At 43.8% G+C, this 22,268-nt stretch overlaps 1 protein-coding gene across 1 annotated transcript in view; it reads left to right on the forward strand.

Moving 5' to 3' along the window:
• lhfpl7 (LHFPL tetraspan subfamily member 7) overlaps positions 1 to 22,268 on the forward strand; it is an 84,716-nt gene that overhangs the window by 4,234 nt on the left and 58,214 nt on the right. The window contains exon 2 of the mRNA XM_071898302.1: positions 19,809 to 19,947. Within this exon, the coding sequence (XP_071754403.1) occupies positions 19,809 to 19,947 (139 nt within the window). The remainder of the gene's footprint in view (positions 1 to 19,808; positions 19,948 to 22,268) is intronic.

Consider the following 22,268-nt stretch of genomic DNA (forward strand, 5'->3'; position numbering starts at 1 on the left):
TCATGATCCTTTTGTGGCTGGTGCAGACAGCTTTTGTCTTTGCCCTCTTTTATTCATTTCAATATGTAGAGAAAGCTACACTGTGAAAAAATCACATTCTCGCTAAATTACAGTATATTGTTTGTGTCCGTTGATGTGAAACTGTTATTTTACATGAAAATCTACTTCAAACACTCAGCAATTACAACACTTAAAGGTACAGTTCTCATCTTTATTTTACATTGAACTGCCTTTTAGCTACATTTCATGTTATATTCTAAACCGTGAAAGGACACATTAAGGCAGGTGTAATATAATGTAATGTAATATATTCCCTCAGATTGTAGAATAATACTATTCGAACCACATTTTCTGTGCATATACAGGCAGTACACTATAGGAGTAAAATAATTACCTGATCTAAGATTGTTACTAATTTATGTGTCACAGTTTACACTCCTTGTGTTGCGCTGCAGTGCAGAGCAGGTAGCCAACGGAAACAAATGAACATTTCAATTTTGCAGCAAAACCAACTTAAACAAAATCATGTGGGGAATACAAATAAGTTACTAAAGACATCACGCTGTTGTATTTAGACTTAAAAGTCATTACAATAAGCCAGTGAGTAATATGACTATCAGTAATGACTATCAAGCCAATTACAGTAACTAACCAGAAAAAAATCACAATAACTAGATTTGTTATTATATCTGACTCTTAAACAGAAACAGCAAATTGGGGGTAATAAGTAACTGGAACTCCCTTTACTCACCTTTTATTGACAGTGATTTAATATTGATCTTCATTAGATCAAAATAACAATTTTATCAGGTAAGATACATTTTACTGATTGTAACTATACATTGACAAACTTTAAGATTACCAAATCATGCAATATTTTTAGCTCCTTTTTATTTTTCCGTTTGTGCTTGTTGAAAATTCCACAGCACAACCTGAAATCCTGAAAAACAGGAAAATGACTGCGCTGGAGATGGCATGGAGATCACAGCAGAATAGAGTCAATGCGCTGTAATGAAATATTTATTTTTTTCACTATGTATGATATGCACCCCTGTCATCCAGATCATGTGATCATGTGCCTTCTGTAGAGAGCGGCTTCGCCCGGGGAGTCACCAGTGAGCCCCGCTGCCTTATAATAAAATGATGGATAAGCTCCGGCCTTTATCTTTCTGAACAACAAAAAGAGAAATGAAGGGCCGTCCTGTGAGTCGGCCTCCGCCCCCGGAGTCAAAAGGTCCAACAAGATCCCCCACCCCCACCCCCTGTTCCTCATTACAATGACCCAGGAGTCAATGGATTCCCTGTCACTTACTGAGATATACACCGGCTCAACAGTGCATTCCCACAGAAAAACAGCAGGACTAGCAGAGGACTGCAAAATCCAGTCCAAAGCCATCACTTCGTCCTTGGTGCAGGCTTGAGCTGGCCCTTAGATTTACTATAGCACTAAACCTCTGTTCAGACTCTACCTCTCTCTCTCTCTCTCTCTCTCTCTCTCTCTCTCTTTCTCTCTCATAGCCTCTCCCCTTTAATGCTAATGGGGGAACCTCTGTGGTGAAAACCATTTGTGTGGAAGTGTGTCTGCCTACTATGAATGATGTTATGGAGTCTAATGCACGTGTTGTATTCCTGCCTCTCCCGTGGGGAATGGGCTGCCCAGTATGTATGAGAGACAAAGGCAAGACTGGCCCAGTAAAGAGATGCTGGGAGAGAGAGAGGGGGGGGGGGGGGGGGGAGTGTCTTGTCTGGCTGCATTCTCCTGCTGACCTCATTCTGTTTAGAGCTTCATGTACTTGTTACGTAGGCACGTTCACCACACACACCTACACACACACACACACACACACACACACACACACACACACACAGACAAGTGTGATTAGACGAGACAAAGTGATGTGATGTACCCACACGTACACACATACACACCACATTCACATGCACACCGTGCGATGAAAAGACTCAAAGTGATGTGATGTACCACATGCACACACATGTTCACACACACACACACACACAAACACATGTTCTCACACACACACACCCGCGTGTGATCAAAAGAGACAGTGATGTGATGTACAGTGGCTGTCCATGTCAGCACTAATACGGTAATTAGGGGTTGAGTGAGGGACGGCTGAGGGACGTTGGGGAATAGAGAGACAGGAAGACAAAAAAAAGAGGTAGATCCAGCGAGTCATTAAAATAAAAAATGCCTCTATTGTTATCTCCCAAAAAAACGAGACACAATACAAGCTATAATATCACTGCTATTCCCCTGTCCGCAGTACAAAGGACTCATCCTCCATCCCCACACAGCAATAAACCCAGCTGCATTCTCTTATCAGCTTCTATTGTAAAGTGAATTCCACCTGTAACCTCACGGCTACCGGCCGCGGCGTATATCCTCTCTGCTTTCCTCTGACCTTTACCCCAGCCTCTTGTTCTTCCTGCTCTGACCGTACAAAAAAACAGAAGAAAGCACATGGAGAGCAGGGTGGATGAGAGAGAGAGAGAGAGAGAGAGAGAGAGAGAGAGAACAAGGGAGATGCGAGGAGGTCAAGAGTCATGTTTTACTACCATCTCTTCCTCCTAGTTGTTTTTCAGGAGACTGTTTTGGAGCGGAGCAACACATCATCCGCCCCGGCAAAGCATACAGCTCCTGCTTTATGAGACAAACATATCCTTGGCCCCCCCCGAGTTCAGCCTAATGCGGAGGGGTGTTTTGTGTTTGGCTGTCTGCTCACCTTGACTTAGCAGGTGCCATAAATAGACTCATTACAGAAAGTACGGTGTACCGTGGCAGAAGGCCCTGGAACTGGGGAGGGGAGATAGATGTTGGGTCCTTTGACGGCAAACCTTGCGTGAAATGTGGTGCGCTGACTTATTATCATACAGCGCATGTTTACTTCAAGGCCACCTTCCGACTGCTGACAAAAATTAATGGTAGGCAGCGTGTATACAGAGGAGCGTTTTACAATGATAGATTTAGGGAGGAACGGGCCGTTTGGATGGCATCCTAATTCTGATTAGACTCTTTTACAAGCCAGAATGTTCGCCTTTTCTCTTGGCCGGGCTAAGAAGCAGGTATGTAAATCCAGTTGAATCCGGTTTGTCATGTTGAATCCAGCTTTTTGTTTTGGTTTAGACGGATATAACAGTGTGCTGATACATCAGGCTGATACTGACCTTTTATTAAAAATTGAATAGCAGTGTCGTCCACCTCTGATATGATGGAGGCGATGCAGTTTGTTTGACATTTTCATTGTAGAATTAGTCAATACACTGGTTGTCTATGGGAAGCCCTTAACCTGAATATTGGGTTTCAGAAGAGAGTTATAGTGTCCCATGATGGTCTAAATGTTATTTCAGAGGCTTTTCCACCCTGCCATGAATGCATTTCTATACGAAAATGTGTTTGTTGAAAGTACGAAAATGGCAAAATGTACAGATATTGCTACTGGCCCTCAAAAATCTGTTGAACCCTAGTTTGTGCGATACAGGTCTGGGGTGCAGCCTACCTGGTCCGCAGCCACCTCAGGTCAATCCAATCTAAATCCTATTCAGTTCATGTGATTGAGTGAGGCTCAGGCTTTTGTCACAGACTCCAAGATGTGGGATTTGGGGGTGTGTGCGGGCGGCTGGCTTTGGGGGAGTGTGTCGGCAGGCGCGGGGGGGTCGAGAGGTCAGCGCCGCATAAGGGAGAGGAATTGAGCGCGCGGAGGAACAGCTGTCCGGATGATGGATAGAACAGGTGGCTTAGAGAGCGATGAAGAGGAGGAGAGAGGGGAAGCGTGTTGATCTGCATTTTATAACCATCTAGAGGTGAGATAGAGAGGAAATCGGTCCGGCCGAGACGGACAGGGATTTATGTTCTCGTCAGGCTTGATGGATGGATGTTACCTGCAGTATATGATCGTTTTCTCCCGGATCTGACTTTTGATACGCCCAGCGGCGGCGCGGCACTTGACACAGCAAAAGACGCGCGGCTGATGATGCGGCACCGCCAAAGCCACGGAGATATACCGACCGGGAATGTTTATTCAACTGTTGGCTGAATTCCCGGCAGCCGGAAACGCGTTGAAAGCCGCGAGCGCCGATCTCTCTTATGAATTATACTCTTTGCTTTTGTGATATTTAAGACCCTCTGATCAGCAATTCCCAGGTAGACACAGCTAGCTGTCTGACTAATAGGAGAAGGGGGGGGGGGGGGAGCGCTGTTTCCTTCGTGGGGGGGAACATGCTGAGTCAGCGGGCTCTGGGAGGCCGCCGTCCATTTGTTAAGCGGCCTGTCACTTCCACCGCCTTCATTGTGGATCCCGCGGGTAGTTTATGTATTGATTTAACAGGGAGCCTTCCTCCATTTTTTACCATAAATGATGGCTCACTTGGCTTGATGCATAGAAGCTGCTTGTAGCCGCGCGAGCCGGTCTCCATCAGTAGTCAAAGCACAGGGGTCGCGGGTAATGGAGCTTGCCGCGCCAGGAAAGAACACTTCCACCGCTTTAATACGGTAAATCCGCCACCAATACACGTCTTAAAGCTAACATCCTGTTGTTTTCTTTAAGAGGAGGAGAGATACTCGCGTGGCGTCTCATTTCTTTGTGATTTTGCGGCGCGTCTAGATATAGTTTTACTGCTCCACTTTTTCGTCTCCCACATACCTTGGAACATCAAGGCGTAAAGCTCTTGGGGGATGTAGCCGAAGCTCCCAAACACAAAACTTCAACTTCGCTGAATCCCCCAGCGAGTTGCGCCGCTTCAGAGCAGAAAATCCACAAGTCCCATGTGTGCAGACTTATTTAGGGTTATTTAAAGTGGAATACTGCTGAATTTCAGCTTTGAAATATGTTGCTTCTTAGCTCTCGGACAGTTTGGTCTATATTCAAGGATCGTTTACTTACCTCCATGGCCAGAAGCGAGAGAGCAGTGTGAGAAATTAAATAATTAGCAGTTGCTTGGGGGCAAAAATCCCCTCCCAAATTAGCAAAGAGCCCCCAAAAGTTTAATTACGGGGGCAAAATAAGCCTCCTGGTGCGCAGCAGGGAATTACAATATCGAATCTCATTTTCTGATCTTTTTGTGGGGAGTTTTGAGACAGTCCTAGTAGAAGCAAAGATTTTCTTCCTCTCTAGTTGAAACAGTGGGTAGAAAACGCCTGCATTTATTGGGAATCGTTTATTGCAACTCACTCACACATTGGAGTCTTTAGTTTTTACGTGTTATTGGTGATTAACATGTATGTCCTTTAAATGTAGTGTAATTATAATTCATTTAAATCAATATATGCCTATAATTTACATTCTGTATTTTTAGCTTTAATGGAAATTTTTTATCATTAATAAGTTTCAAACCTTGGCCATCAGCTTGGTCTCTTTCTTAAATAAACTGTTAGAAATGTGTTCAGTGTGTTTTCAGTTTTATGAACGCACAACAGGAAGTATTTTTTTTATCATTTAATGAGATTGCCCAAACAATGCCGCAAATTTCCCCCTAAAATTAGTTGACAGAGGAAACAAAAATGTTCCAGAATAAAAAAGTGAATTTGCTGTTCTGTCAGACTGAGGAGTTTGATGCTGTGTTAGTGGACGGCTCCGCAGAGGAAGAATGAAGGAAAGAGAAAATGAATGTGACAGCACCCGGGAGGATATGGCCTCATTTTCCCGTTCATAATTGAGAGCAGTAATATAATCTACAAGTCATTTGGATGTAAATGTTTAGACAAACATCGCCGGCCCACAAAGTCGCTCTCCCATTCATTGTCAATGGAGCAGCGCTTATCTGCACATCAGTGTCACATCACAGATTGAAGTCTGGGTTCGCCAGTTTAAAACTTTTCAATTGTGAATGAAACAGACCCACAGGACTTATACTAAGCTTATACTATATGTTAATGAAATCAAATCAGCGAAAGCGCAATTACTGGTTAAACACAAGATAAACTCACTTAATATTCACCAGCGAATGCACAGCTAAGCACAGTGCATTAGGTAACTGAGGTTAATTAGTGACCTACTGCTTAATGATAAACTGTCATCATGTGAGCTGCAGCAGCGCAGCATGCGGCTGTCCGGTTACATCATTCCCACCCTCTGCCTCTCCGGGCCAGACTCTTAACATGCAGCAGACAGACTTTCTAACATAAGGACATTATTCTACCATCAGACTGATGCAACCGTGCTCCAAACCTGGCAACACGTTAGATTCAGCCCCGCGCGGATCTACCTTCCTCCTGATTCATGTCAGAACAGACTCTCTAATCTCAAAGACCATGCCTCAGTGGGACTTTTTTAGCAGCAAAGGCTTAGATGGTCAAATACGACCAGTGCTCCATCTTGAGAATAAATAGTAGAAGTGATTGGAAAGTGTGCAGTTGGGTTTGATTGTCTCTTTTAAACAGAAGACCATATTTCAGTCATTTGAAACTTTTCTTTAAACTTACTTATCGCTACATGTTTTGGTATTTTGAGGACAAAGGGTTTGCTGTGTGTGAATGTAACAGGGAATCAAGCAGAGTGGTGGAGGCAGATATAGTAGCGTTTCCAGTTGCTACGGTACAGTATACATGAATTATGAAATGTGCACTTGGGACCAGCGGTAGTGCAGATCATGCATAAATGCAAGAGCTCGCTGGGCTGTGTGAGTTTGGCTGGAGTGTGTGAGAGGGATGCTGAAGGACGGCCTCCGCTGTGGAGCCCACACACACTCTCTTTACCCTCCACATCTCCATCACAGGTGGAGCAGGCTGTGCCGGGACACATTTGCATCCTGAAAGTTTTATGTCTGTGAGACTTCGGCCCTATGAAACTGGATTGGGTTTTTTTTTTACTGGGGGAGGTTCTGTAATTGTGTTTATTACCAACGGCATCTGTAATTACATTTTTTTAATAATAATGATAATAATTAATTAATCTTTTTTTTTTTCTAAACTGAGTAAATTACCTATACTGTTTTTCAGTAAACTTAGAAGTCATCTGATAATAGCATCCAGTTTGATCCAGTCATCTCCATGATATAATAATAATATGTTATAGATCTGAAAAGATTAGTCGATTAATTGATTAGTTGATTGAAAGAAAATTATAATTCTGATAATCGATTAATCATTTTAGTCATTTATCAAGTACAAATACCAAACATTCGCTGGTTACAGCTTCACAGATGATAAGATTTGCTGCTTTTCTCTGTTTCATATCATTATAAAATGAATACTTTGGGGGTTTTTTTGGCTGCTGGTCAGACTAAGTAAGCAATTTTAAGAATCACTTTGGACTCTGGTAATTTGTGATGAGCATTTGTCATTATTTGTGACATTTTAGAGACTAAATGATGAATCTGTCAATGGAAAAAATAATGGATCGTTTAATCGATAATGAAAATAAGCGTTGGTTGCAGCCCTAATGTGTTATGTTTTTGGTAGCCAATACATAAACGTATGTGTAGATCATGGCGTTTTGCATCTACGAGTGGTAATTTGAGGGAAATCACAAATCCTTGTCCTGTACAAATGATCCTCTGGAATTCAGAACTGCATTGCGGGACCTTCTCCAGTAAAACCCAGTTCGAATGTGCTTTTGAAGTAAATTAATGTTTGATTTTTCACTTCAGCTCAGGCAATTCAAGTATGTGAACAGCAGCCTTAAGCCATTGATGATGTTTTTTTCTGTTTACACCGTATATACACAGAGGCTGGGCAAAGGCATTTTGTTTACCTAAGAGGGCTTAGAAGGTGAGCTTCAGCGTAGCTAAACAGTTACGGATAAGACACCTACAGTCGGAGCAGAGCGTCTGCTATCAGCCTCTCTGTATGTGGGTTGTATCGTATTATTGAGCCAACCTGAGAGAAAACACTATTCCTCCTTCACTCTGAGAAGGCAAAGTGCCCCTCCCTCTCTCCCACATTTTCCTCTACATTTCTCTCACACTTGCTCGTCCTCTCATCTCGCGCTCTCTCCCCTCCCAGCTCTCTCTCCTGCAGTGCTGTGAGTGTTTGATGTAAAAAAGATCAACCGTAATTTCTGGATTTGGGCCTCTTTTGTATCCCAATTACGCTCTGCTGTTTGTTAGCATGCCAAACATAGGTTTAGTCTAATGAGCGCTTGTGCCGATTTACAGTGATCAGCCCATTTCCACCCAATTTCTCTCTCCCTCTGAACTCATCAAAACAAATGCGAACGCTATCTGCTTGTCTTCCATCTCTTATTAGCATCTGCCTCAGAGCCAGAGACAAAACAAGACACATTCCAATGCCTGGTGTCTTTTGAAGAGAATCAGAAGGAGGTTGGGGGGGGTTGGACACAAAAGTATCAGTTGCTCTATAATTCAATTACAGCATCTGTTGAGGGAGAAGAGAAAGGAGAAACTTTGCCTGGGGTCCCTCTCTTTTGACTGCCCCCCTCTCCCACCACCATCAGCCCATTATAAGCTCTGAATAAACCTCTGGCCCGGCTCTGAGGATGTCATCATTAAACCGGGCTGCGAGAGAGATCCCATACACTTCAAACCAGCTATTTGATCCTCCCATCTGATCCGATCCGCTATTGTGATCTATTATGAACCACAGCGCGGCGGAGGGGGAGAGGGAAGAGAGAGAGAGAGAGAGAGAGAGAGAGAAGAGGGAGGAGGTATTAGTTAGATGTTTTTGAGCAGAGGCAGTTATTTTATCCTCTGTACCTGACCCTGTGCCTGCCCCCCACCCCCACCCCCCCTACCCTCCGGGATATTAACTACCATTTAATTGAGAGCAGAGGGGGGAGGAGAAGGGAGGGATGGAAGAGAGAGAGAGAGGAGATGAGGGAGAGCAAGGGCTTTTGTGGCTGATGAGGCTGCAGCCTGCTAATATGGGACCCAAGACCCTGTTAGTGTGTGTGTGTGTGTGTGTGTGTGTGTGTGTGTGTGTGTTCAGCGCTGCCAGATGGACACTTGATCACTGTCATACAGTTCTTGATTAACCTATAAAGGGAACGCAGTGCATAACCCCTGATCATCATCATCATTGATGAATGATGGAGGGACTTCACTCCTCTCTGGGCTTTCTTAACTTTTCCTTTGCTTGCTTTTTTCTTTTTTTAACAGGAAATGCTGTGATGCTTTTGACAATATTTCTTTTTATTTGAACGGGACTGTGGGGCTGCGTTGCTCTGTGTAGTTTTGAAGAGGTTTGGGGAGACGTTTTCCTCAGAAAATATGCCTAAAATAGAAGCTGGTTTCCTCTGGGGCCTATAGCCATCCGTATTAATCCCTTACATAAGAGCCACTGTTTGTGCTTCTATACCTGAGGTTTTTCATAAAGACGTCTCTCCTTTGGGATGATGCGAGCGTTCATCTATTCCCTTTTCCCGTGCCACAGTGGATGTGGAACTAGAAACGTGGTTCACGTCTCTCTCCAACAGAGCTGGGACTAGAACTTCACTGAAGCTCTTTGGCGGGTTGATTCCTGAGGCACTTCATATTCTTACGATGTCTATTTTTAGACTAAAACTCTTCTCTCTTCTATATTTCTTTTAGAAAATGAAGAATATTATAGAAGAAGTTAATAGCTTTCGCTGTGCGCTCACACTGCCAGCAACTTGAGGAATCTCTCACTGGAAGTCCATTCATTTTCTGTGACCAGAAAAAGGTCAGATAGTGTCAGCTAAAAAAGGTCAGCTGGTGGAAATGTTTGCTACAGCTTAACTTTTTAACTTTGAACATCACTGATCAACAGCCATGCACATGCTAGTGTTGCTATACTGTATGTCCCTCTTGTCACTGCATCATCACAGCTTGCAATTAGTTCAAATCTGCAAAGAGTTAAAATAAAATGAAACTGTAATGATCCCTGTGGCGAAATTGCATCAATGCAGCAGCAGAATCTCACTCAAAAATCAGCAAATGAAGACTAATTATAGATAGAAATAGCAAAAAACAGAGAGTAGATAGTGATACAATAAATAAAGTTAACGTGGAGAAGCATCATTCTTATCTTGCTCTCAAAAATTGTACAGTTATAAAGGTGTTTACAGTTATCCAATTCACACAAATACACAGTCCAGATCAAGGGCATATGTGCAGGATGTGCAAAAGCAAATTTGCACATGTGCATCATCAGCTGTCCACATTCAGAACCACAGATGCTGGTAACATTTGAACAGGATGTGAGCATTTAAAAAGGAACCACAGTAGCGTACCGATGCGGCTTCTAGGCGTGTGACCGCAGAGTTAGAGAGTAGTTCATAGTGACAGTTCATAGTGCAGCTTCGGCTCATTGATCAACAATACTTTGGGTTTATTCATCACCCCGGAGCCCAGGAGTGAAGTCCATGTGGTCTCCAGGTGGTGCAGCAGGTGGTGGTTAGTGGCCCTGGCAGGGAGGCAGCTGCCTGCAGCGCTGGCCAGACTGGAGCCAGGCCAGGTGAACTGGGAGAGCTGTGGACCTGGGAGAAACAGACCATGAAACCCACACCTCTGTATGTGTAACCAAGTTATTTTAGTTGCCTAAACTTAACCGTCAGCCAACCTCTAGGTGAAAATGCCGTGTCCAAGTCGTGTTATTGTCGCAGAATCCAGTTTGTGGTGGAGGAACATAAATCTGCGTTTCAGACTTCGTGCTCATTTCATGACATTTTATGAGATCACGTTGCAACAGAAACAACAGGTTGCAGCGCTCCTGTGGCCTCTGGTGACTCCGGACCAATTTCCTGCTCTGTGGCTGGCTCTGGCTTTGTGGGATGAACTTTGAACTAAAGCAAACATCCCCTCACACCGCATACAGTGCATGCATAGAAAAGGTGCACTGTGTGAGTCCGTACTGTATATGCATGTGTGTTCCTTGTCTCTGTATATGTTTGGGGGTGTTTCCTGGGCCAGTTCATGACATTCCTCCCAGTTCATCCTTCTGTCAGTGTGTGTGTGTGTGTGTGAGAAAGACACTCTGATGGTACTGGAGATTCCCACCATGTTTTCATTTAACATGACACTGAATACTCAACACCACATTAAAGCATTGCTTCGCAGCAGGGAGCGCTTCGTCTGGGGCACTGGAAGAAAACCCTGGATTTCATATGACAATGAGGGGCTGTCTAGTGTTACTGTATGACTTTTTTTGGACGAAGATTAGAGGAAAGTCCCATTCTAATCGTTGGGAAATCTGTAGCCGAACCTCTGAAACCCAATCAGTGTTCACCATCAGAAATGACACTGAATCATAGGGGTAATTACCCACAAGTAGAATAGAAGAGGAGAGAATTTAACAGATGACTGTTCATAACAGTTCCCAGTCTGTGTAGATTTTACTTAACATGTTGACTTTGCATGCTGTAAACTAATGGGATTGCACGATTACTTCGTAGTATTGTGATACAAAATCCATACAGTAGTAGTGATACCAAACATTCTGAGGTATGGTAATATAATAACTGTCAACATTCATGATCCACACAGGATGACAGCTTGTGTTGGCAGCATTAATATGAACATAGCAGTAAAGACCCTCGACCTCATAGTAGAAAGTTTATCCTGGCTGGTTGAAGAATAGAACAAGGATCAGGTGTAATGTGACTCTCACACCATGAGGTCCGGGCAAAATAGCCTCAGGAGGTCAGTCCATATGCTGAGATTAATACAGAAATTGTTTTATTCAGACATTGGTGCAAAAAAATGTGCTCAAGTGCAAAAGAACAGCAAACATTTCACTCCCTTAGACCAGAAGTTTTTAACAGGGGGTCGGCGGACCCCAGGGGGGCCCTGGCCAGATGTTTTTAAATGATTCCGTTTTATTTCATTACTTTGATAAAAATAATATTTTTGCTAAAATACTGTCCTTCGGCCGATGCTGGCACACGACCACATGCCCCTCACCCCCACCACCGCACAATTGGAGACAATCAGATTAACTATTAAAAAATAGATCAGGAAGTTGTAATATAAAGTTGTACTAGAAGTGATAAATTGCTGGAAAGTTTTGGTATTAGAAGTAGATGCTTTTGGCAGCCTGACTGAACTTCAGTTAGCCAGTTAACAGGAGACCTAGCTAGCAAACCAATGCTACAATGGACCGATTCCTGATAGTCAGATGAACCATCCACATCAGACGGCCCTGTCACAGGGAAAGCTCCAGAAGAAACAGCTTCAGGGACGGATTTACATTTGCCGCAGACAAAGCAGGAGAAGAGGCACCACTTTGTTTTATATGCTTGGCACGTCTTCCTAACGATGGCATGAAGGAATGAGCAAACAAAGTAAAATGCATCTCTGTGTCTGACTCCACAATAGGGCGACGAATTGAGGAAATGGCAGAGAAAACTGAAATCAGCAGAGGGATTTATCATTCAAATTGACAAGAATATGGATATTATGTACGATGTACAACTGCCGGTGTGTGTGTGTTATGAAGAGAATGGGGGTAACCTTCGCAACAGGAGCAGAGGTCTTCAAAGTACTTGATGACATTCGGGTGGTGCCCGACCTGCATACAGCTTCAAAGTGTCCAGTTGTTTTACCCACAACTCCGTCATTTTGACTGTGTGCATCTGTTTCCATGTAAAGCATGAACCAGCTTTACGTGTTGAGCTCAGCAATGTATTTCATACTGTTGTTAAGGTTGTGATCCTTGAAGAAAAAGGCATTAAATACTCACCTCTTTTCGTCACTATGTGAAAGCTTGGGAAGCGAGCAGACTTTTCTTTTCTCCCACTCAGAGCTGAGACGGCTGAGATGGTGAGATGAGTGAGAGAGTGTGGACCTTCGTGTTCGAATTGCGTTCGGAAATCCATAACTTTCTACTGCGGCAAAGCCACCGTGATCTGGCTGATGCCTTCTGTGGCAAAGAGAGGTTAACTACGTTGGCCTGCCTCACAGATATTTTGGTCGAGCTAAACAGGTCGAACAACTCAATGCAGGGGAGAGATGCCAATGTCCTTCAACTGTATGGAAACTGGCTTTAATGAAAAAAATAAAGAGTTGAATAGAGCGGGTGGAGGAGGATAACTTGGCAGTGTTTCCATCAATGGGGGAGCACTCGGACATAGTTGACATCAAAGACATCATCTGTAGACATTTGAAGAAGCTTCTGATTCAATTTGAAAGGTACTTTTCTCAGTCTGACCGCTGGCGCTGTGACACCAAATGGATTCTGCTTCCTTTCAGTGACAATATAGCAGCGGGGTCGAGTTTAACTGGCAGAAGAGGATCGTTGATTGAGTTATCCACAGACACTGTTCACAGAGGCAGATATGAGACCCAGTCCTGGATAGGTTGTAAAAGAGTTTCCACAGCTGACACCAGAGGCAATAAAATGTCTTTTGCCATTTGCGGCCACATATCTCTGTGAGAGTGGATTCTCCACTGTTGTACACCTGAAGAACAAATAACAGGGCCAGGCTCCAGCCAGGAAATGATATGAGACTGTTTCATATCAGACCAGATCACCAAGAATATAGACTGTGTCCAGCCCACCATGCCCAGATTTCCTACTAACAAGATAGAAAAAAGGTTTTTGCACACCTTTAAATGTGAAAGACGCGTAGGAAAAATCAACTGACTGTGAATAGATAAAGAATTCCCGCACACTCTCAATACTTGCAATACTTTATTTCTTGTTTGCCAGATCAAGGTCTTCTGGCACTGAAATAAAGTATTGCAAGTATAGATTGTGTGCAGGAATTTTTTATCTATCCACTAACAGGATTTAAAAAAAAAACCCTTTTTCTATTTATTGCTTATGAATGGGGTTGAATGATTTCTTTTGAGCCTGGTTGGGTCCCTGGGTCAAATGGGTTAAAACCACTAATGTAAACTATCATCACTGCTACCCATAACATTAATATATAGTAAAAATGCATCCCATATCCAAGTTTTAAAGAGTATAATGACAAAACAAACTAATAAAAGAACTGAACTGATAAAGAATGAATCAACAAGTAGTTTTCCTTCGGTCTGAGAACATAATGCTTCTTGGTGTCATTGGGTAAAACCGCTTATAACCTAGTAACAATTACACCTATAAAGCTATACAAGTGTTTTTATGATAACAGTGAGTGACGCCGTGTGTGTGCATCCCTGTGTGTGTGTGTTCGGGAGGGCAGAGGGAATAGGGAATGCTCCCATGTCCTCCTAAGTGCTCCTGAATGTCACATCCTATCTGCGGCCCGTCCCCAAGGCACAAATGGACACTCCATCCACTTGTCAGGTGATTAATCTCCGCTCCCCTCTCTCCCTCATCTCCTCTCCATCTCGCATTCACTCTGCATACACAGCTTTGTCAGCCATTCAGAGGACTGTCAGACACACACACACACACACACACACATTCACACGCCCATACGCACGACGCTCTCTTTCCCTCGTCTCCACCCAGTGAAGATCAATGAGGAGACGGATGTATTATTCAACACATTAATTTAGAGGTGGGGGTGCTTTTGTATTAGTGCTCTGGCAGGATTATAAGGATTCCTCTAAAAATGATGAAGTTACATGACAAGCCAGGAGAAAGAAAGAGAGAGAGAGAGAGAGAGAGAGAGCGAGAGAAAGTACTGGGGAAGAGTAACAGCTTAGAGAGAGGACTTGATGGGGGAAATCTCAGCTGATCCCCCTGTGTGTGTGTGTGTGTGTGTGTGTGTGTCATAGCAGCAGGACCAGAGACCCCTCTCGTGGCAAAGTGATGCTCTGGGAAGCGGTGTTACAGTGCTAATGGGCTTCTAGCAGCAGAACATGTCCAGGCTGATGCTTAGTGTGACCGCTGGGCTCTTACGTGGCTGAATGCTGATTAGCGATGGGGGCGGGTGAGCCAAGCGTCGGACACTAAAACCGCAGAGAGGATGAGACAGCAGTTGCGTGCAGCTGCCATACCTGTACGCATGCAATAACAGTGTACCCACACACACACACACACACACACACACGCATTGAGCATCAGGTCTGCTTATCGGCGGATCCGCGGCGCTCTCACTTCACCTCTTGTCCTCTATAAAGGCAAGGCATTAGATCGTGAAGTGGTGGGGTTATTCCTGTCAAGGGTTGGCACTGAGCATTAATGTAACTGTCTCCCACTCCTGCCACTTCCACAGCAGCGTGAGGAGGCAGAAAGCCTTCACTTCCCGCGGCCCCGCACTGAAACATTTAGCCGGTCGGTCCGGGATGGGAGAGTTTAATGAGACATGCCATGCCATCTCTGTCGTGTAACTCCCAATTCAGGAGACAATGAAATTTCATTGGCCCATAGAGTGTAATCCCCGACTTCCTTAATGTAATTGGAAATCAAAGAGTCCCCATCAGATGCTCCCTTTATTACTCAAGGCAGCTGGATGGTTTTTTTTGTATCGATGCTGTTATTGGTCTCCAATAGGCCCGGGATGTTATCCGTTTATTGTGGGAACCAATAAAGCTTCTTTATGACAGAGACAGGTAGCCTTGCAGCATGTGTATCAGCGCCTGTAGCCTTTAGTTTTATCAGCACTGTAACATTTGTATAGCCATATTACTGGCTGCTGGAGGCCATTTACTTGTATTGCAGGATTAAATGGCATGGGTCAAGTGCACCTTATGGTAGTCCTGTTGGCACCGCTCTTGTAAAAGTAGTCTCTCTTTGTGACTCAGCTTACAGTAAGACAGAATTTCCTGAGGATTGCCTTCCAAATCAAGATTTTTTCTGAGAAAGACAGAGGCAGAAAACAGGAGAGAGAAAGAGCAAGAGATAAAGACAAGTAGGAAAGTATCATCTGCCTCTTTCTCTGTGTCTCTCTGTCAAAAGGAAAATGTTCACTCTTTCAAACTCCCTTTCCTCTCCGCCTCTGGCAGTTGCAGTGGCCCGACCAGTTATTCACACATAATTACAATCTATTTAGGAAGCATCTCTGAAAGGACCAGTGCTGTTAGGAGCTAATTTTCTACTAAATTAACTTGTGCTCAGAGCAACACAAGTACAGTCATGGAAAAAGGCCTCGTTAATTTTTCTAGCTTGTCTGTAAGTAAAAGTCCTAATGATTATGAGTTTGTTTCATCAGTGGTACACAAAACACGCACACACACACACACACACACACACACACACACACACACACACACAAAATGTTGGGAGTTGATTAATTGGGGCACCATTAATTGAAATGTTGGTTGTTTTCTGTAAAAATAGCTGTGTAGCACTCTGATAGCCTTTATTAGTCTCTGGGGCTGTGTTTAAATGGCACATTGAAAATGTCATGTGAATAAATCTATTACTGCTTGCAGATAATTAGGGGACTGAAAAAGGGACAGAATGCACAAACAACAGCTGGTTTTACAGCTTGCCGCAAGGAAATATTGAGATTTACAATAATGTTGTATTTTTTTTGTTTTTTCAGTCATATGCTATGCTAAACATCATTATTGGGCCTAATGCAGTTGACCACATCATCATAATGTGTCTTATTTTGTTAAGTGAGGGTGCATGGAGGGCTTATATAACCGAACGTGGCTGCCCTCCCCCTCTCCAGCCCTCTCTCCCCTATATGAGGCACAATGTACCTTTAATGTGTCACAGTGAATTGAGAACAGCGGGGTGGGAGGTAGGCTGCACACTGGGAGCCCACGAGGCAAGCCAAGATCAAGCAGCGGGGAAAAGGGAGACATTCCTATGCATACATGAATATCATTTCAGCGAGAGAGAAAGGAGAACAAAGCCCGCAGAAGTTAATGGCTTTTCCATATCTTCAAGGCTTCCACTGTCTCTCCTCTGTCCTCTTGTAGTTTGCGGGGGATCAAAACAAGCAAAACAAGTAGCTGTAGCAGAAGCCCGAGTATCAGAGATGAGTGTTCTTACTGTCAACATCTTCTTCTCCTTTTGCTCCCTATTTCCCTGCTGTGGTATCTTAAAAGAAAAATCCACCCTCAGATACTCTTACACTGTTAGATATCATCGGTCTGTGATATCCGGTGCATTCCAGGAGTTATTCTGTGATGATTTTGCCATTTATTTTCCACTTTCCCTCAACCGGTCTCATCTACTACTTCAATTAGTGATTTCCTACATTTCCCAGAATGCCTTTCAACAACCCCCAGAGAATGGGCCTGAATTTGTCGTTTTCAATCAAAGTTGGGCGTATGGGCATTGAAATAACTTGAAAGTGTGATCATTCAGCTGTGGGTTATACATGTCGATGATTGCAGACACACCCCTTTACTCAAAACACAGCATGTCTTGTGGCTGCATTGTATTCTGGTCTATTGAGGCTGCTGTCAGTGGAGAAATTGGTCTCTCTGCCTCTTCTACGATGGATTTCTCCCTGTATGATTGGTGAACATGATTGTTGAAAAGAGTGTGAGTCTAGAAAGAAGAAAGAAGCCCTTGCTCCGAGGGACTGACACCAAAACCGTGTGTCAATGGTGCGCACCATTGATGTTTCAGATAGCTGAAAACATTTCGGCTATCAAACTCCATTGTAGCTGCACTGGAAATATCATGTTGTCTGTGTTTGGCCAATTATCTGTGGGATTGAGAAAAATACCAATAATAATAAATAACCACACCACCAAACAACAAAATGGGCCAAGAAATGGATGCTACATCACCAATAGCTGATTTTAAACAGTGTTAAAATGTTTTACAGTGGATTATTCCTTTTTTTTTTTTTTGCTCAAGGTCTTTTTATTGGTATTTAAAGTCATACAAAATGCAATAAATCACAGATACAGTTGGATAAACACAATATATCCCCCCCCCCATGTTTCTGCTCCAACAGAGCCCCATCCCTATTGTACCATTTAGTAATCAAACGGAATAGATTTCACAAACAATTACATGTACATATAAATAAAGTCAATGGGATTGTTCCTTTAAGTTCTTTGCACCGACAACAATTCAGTGATATCCACATTTTTCTGGACCAATGCCACAGCTGAGGACCACAGTGGAAAGGAGCGTGGCTTTTTTGTGTTCATCCTCAAAGTTCTAATGACACTCAGTAACTACTCCTCATCAACACCACTTTTTTTTTTTTTTCAGAAAAATAAATTAATTTTGCAAAAGAGCAAGATGAAACAAACATTTTGATTGATAATGTCCAGGTAGGAGCTCACTTTGTTGTGTATAAAAGGTATTTTGTCTGTTGACTGAGCAGACTGAGGCTGACCAGTCAAGTCAATGCATTAATTAGCTCCTGACTCATCATAAAGGAAACACATGTGACCAGGCACTGAAACTGAAATGATCATTTGTGCTGAATTATGGATTGAATTATGGTGACATTTGAATCATGAAAGAAATCAAATTAAACCTATAAATTTGCTCAATAAACGATTCGCAATAAAATGAAGAGTCAATGTGCCTTGAAGGAGCCTCTTCTGCACACGCTCTCTTGTTTAATAACTAGTCAAGGTGCCCTTGTGCAAGGCACTTAACCGGCCGAGGTGTGAATATGTGTAAATGTATGTGGAGAAGAGCGTACGTGCTCAGCAGACCTGGATAAATAAAGGTCAAAAGAATCGTCATCATCAGTGCCACGTTCATCACCGCACTTCAATATTTTCCTATTCCCCTCTCGCTTTCTGCCAAACGCCCAGAACAAGCTAATTAAATCTTCTGTCAGGCAAGGAAATCGCTCGGCTTTCATCCTCCCTCCATTCACGTCAGTCACATCAGGGACATGCATAATGACACTTGTATTAGGGCTGTAATTCCCTCGTGCATGTTAGACATTTCTCTCTGATCGCCACCGCCTGCATGCTAATCATTTATGTGACATGTACTGTTTTGTGTGTGTGTGTGTGTGTTGCGCCTGCTCAAGACGGACAGGTTTAAATGTGTCAAGGGGGATGTGTGGCAGCTTTATCAAAGCTGCCACACATCATTGTGAAGGGGTAACGACGAGGCATGCAGATCAAACAACACCATGAAGACAGACAGGCTGTGGGAATTCACCTGGACCTCCACCACACACACACACACACACACACACACACACACACACACACACATGCACCGCCTCCCTCAGGCTAACGCATTCATACTTACCTGCCACTCAGTCAGGAATGCACACATTCCTGCGAGTCTCTTTGTAAGAGCGGAGCCACGGGACAATGTGGCACACTGATCAGAGTGAATGGCAAGTCAAAACACTGAGACAGGAAATTGCAGAAAGAACAGAACCAAACTTCCTCACAGCTGAAGAATTTAATATGTAGACTGTTTGGGAGAAAAGAAGTTTATGGTCATGGGCTTGGACTGCATACTTGCACGAATTGTATCATTTTGTACAAACATAGTACATCAGAACAGGTGTGATTCAGCCCACAGTGTGTGTGTTTCTGCTCTCCTCCTGTCTTTGTTGGCCTGTCTCTTGCTCCTAGCTGGTGTTTTCCTCCTCCTGCTCTCAGCATGTGTGTGTGATTAAGCAAAGATGTAATGAATGGGGACAGTGCCCTGTTGTTTGGCTATGGACTGCTGTTTCCAACTGAGAAAGCCATTAACCAGTTAGGAGGATTGACTGTGAGCCCAGCAACTTGCCGAACAACAGCAGCCACCAACCACTGGATTCCACTTGCTGTTGACATGCAGTTTTTTACATCTTGACAACTTCACAGGCAGGTTTATGTTCTCAAATACAGCAGTGAAATCATGAATCCTTACACTGAGTATTACTCCACTTTGACGGGACAACTTTTGTACAAAGAATGATGCTCTAGCACATATTTGACACTGGAGTTGCTCTGTGGCCGACAGCAGAAGACTGTGGTTGTACTGTGCCAGCTCCTAGTTGTGAATATGTATAACTGTAAGGGTGGTGCTGAAAGAGAATACATAAAGCTATAACAAAATTGCTCTTTGTGTGTGTGTGTGTGTGTGTGTGTGCGTTTTCCAGACCAGTGCGGTGCTGTGTTCAGGAGGTTGCGCTCTGCTGGCGGTCAGCTCCCTGTTGGCCATCATCACCATCTTCCTGCCCAGTGGAGGATGTGAGAGGAGGATCTGCACCCTGGCTGGATACATGCAGATGGCTGCAGGTTAGTACAGGCACACACACACACACACACACACACACACACACAGACAACACAGACACACACACTCTGGTTTCTAAATCTTGAATTCTTGAACTTCTGAAGTCGTACGCCCCTTCAAAACTCCTTATTTAAAGCTCTTGTATTTCCCTGCGCCTCTCAGGTACAAGACATTCTCCCCTCTCCAACCTTTTTACCACCCGAACCATTCTGCAGCACACACTGATAGCGCTGCCTATTACCGCAGCTGTAAAAAGGAGCTGACTTTGTTGCCCATCAGTCAAAAAAAAAACAACCCCGAGGACAGCTGCTGCTAGGCAACCGGAGGCGGTACGGCAATCGGAGGGGTGAACCGGCGAAGGGAAGGCAAGGATAGATTTAGAGCCTGCTGTAAAAAAGACAATTACAGCTCCTTAACACAGGTCATTGGTTCAGGGCTACATGTGACTTATCAGGCTGCCGCTTTCATTCAAACAGAGGAGCAGCCCCATAAACAAAGCATGGTCTTAGCAGCGCGTCGGCTTTAAAAAGCCCATAATACACCACAGCACTTGTCACTAGCTGGTACCAGCCTTCACCCCCTCTTGCCTGGCGCACTGGACCATTTTAATCGCAGTGCGTACAAATGTGACGCATTGTCCTGTTTTGATATGAGAGACTTGGTCGGAGGTGGACTGCCTATTTCCTTACATGTGTTTGTCTCGTGGGTGCGACCTAACATTTACCACCGCAGTACTTGACAACACCATCACTTACATGTACTGCATACTTGCACTGTTTGTAATAGAGATAGAGTAGGATTTACTAATGACACGTGAGATTTAACCCTGTATTACTGTGTGCGGACAGCCAAGCGCTCAACAAGCTCCTCTAACAAACCAAATCAACCGCTTGTTAAACATCAAGCTTTTTGGACTTTTGAAATTTGGAGAAGTTCCCCACGTTTCTGCCTTTGGACTTTTCTGAAACTCTGTCCAGCGCTGTTGAGGAAGTTTTAGAGTTAATAAGCCTCAAGTTTTGTTGACCACCTCATCTTCCCCAAGAGTTTGTCTTGCACGTCAGCTGTTTTTAACTGATCAACAAACCCTTATCGGTTATTTTTCTCCTCTCATTTATTTAGCGTCAGCAGCAATTACATAGCCGCTATCCTTGAGAATATTGAGCAGCTGATTTACATCCCGGGAAGTGGCATTTAACTAAGCGTAATTAGAAGCTGAATTCATTGGGCAGGTTAAATCTTTATTGACAAAGCCGGGACTTTCACAGGGCATGGTTAATGGTGTGTTTAAAGTGGCGCTTATTGCTTACCGCCAGACCCCCATACTTCTCTGTCTGACTCCAGAATCCGATCAATGGCGCTTTGGAAAGATGAGAAAGAGTCTGAACTGTGGCATAGCAAGATTGCTGAGTTTATTGTGCCTGTGTGTGTGTGCCTGTGTGTGTGTGTGTGTGTGTGTGTAATCCTATTCTCTGGAATGGAGCTCAGTGTCTAGCGTAGCGACAGACGATGCTAAATAACAATGCAGAGCGAGGAGCCAGTCCTTTGTTCCATTTCCAGGTTGACTCTTGTCTAGATAGACGGAGGTTTCAGAGAGAGCACACAAAGCCCAGAGGAAGGCAGTTCAGAGGAGTGTGTTTGTTTTCCCAGCCATGCTTCGTGGGAGTGTGCGTGTGTGTGTGTGTGTGTGTGTGTTGAGAGAGTGCTATCAAAGTGGGCCGATAAACGCTGAAACAAGTAGATTAAGAACAATGGTTTTCTTCATGCTGTGCATATTATCAGTGTTTTCTTGAGGGTGTGTGTTTTCCAGCGCTGTTAGATAGGAAGGAATGAACTGCTGACGAGACGCTGCTCGTCAACTTTCCCTTTGCTGTTTCGACTGATGGCTGTTTTGATCCCCATACTCCCTATCTCTGACAGCCGAAGCAGACGTACTGTGTGTGTGTGTGTGTGTGTGTGTGTGTGCGTTCTTGTATTCTTGTATCCTTATGAGGACCGATAGTCCTCATGAGGATAGAAAGATGAGGGAAATCCTGCGAAGTGAGGACATTTTACCAATTGTCACTTCTTTAAGGAGCTATTTTAGGGTTCAGATTAGATTTAGGATTAGGTTTAGGTTAGGGTAAAGGATCAAGGTTAAGTTTAGTTTAGGGTTAGGCATGTAGTGGACACAGTTTAGGATGGGATTAGGGAATGAATGTAGTCAATTAAGGTTCTCACAAGTACAGCAATACAAATCTGCATGTGTGTGTGTGTGTGTGTGTGTCTACACGCACGTGTGTTGCAGTGTTAGCTCCACACTGGAAGCCACACTCCAGGCTTATCT

Source organism: Centroberyx gerrardi, chromosome 11 (assembly GCF_048128805.1).
Source record: "Centroberyx gerrardi isolate f3 chromosome 11, fCenGer3.hap1.cur.20231027, whole genome shotgun sequence".
In the NCBI taxonomy this organism is placed as follows: domain Eukaryota; kingdom Metazoa; phylum Chordata; class Actinopteri; order Beryciformes; family Berycidae; genus Centroberyx; species Centroberyx gerrardi.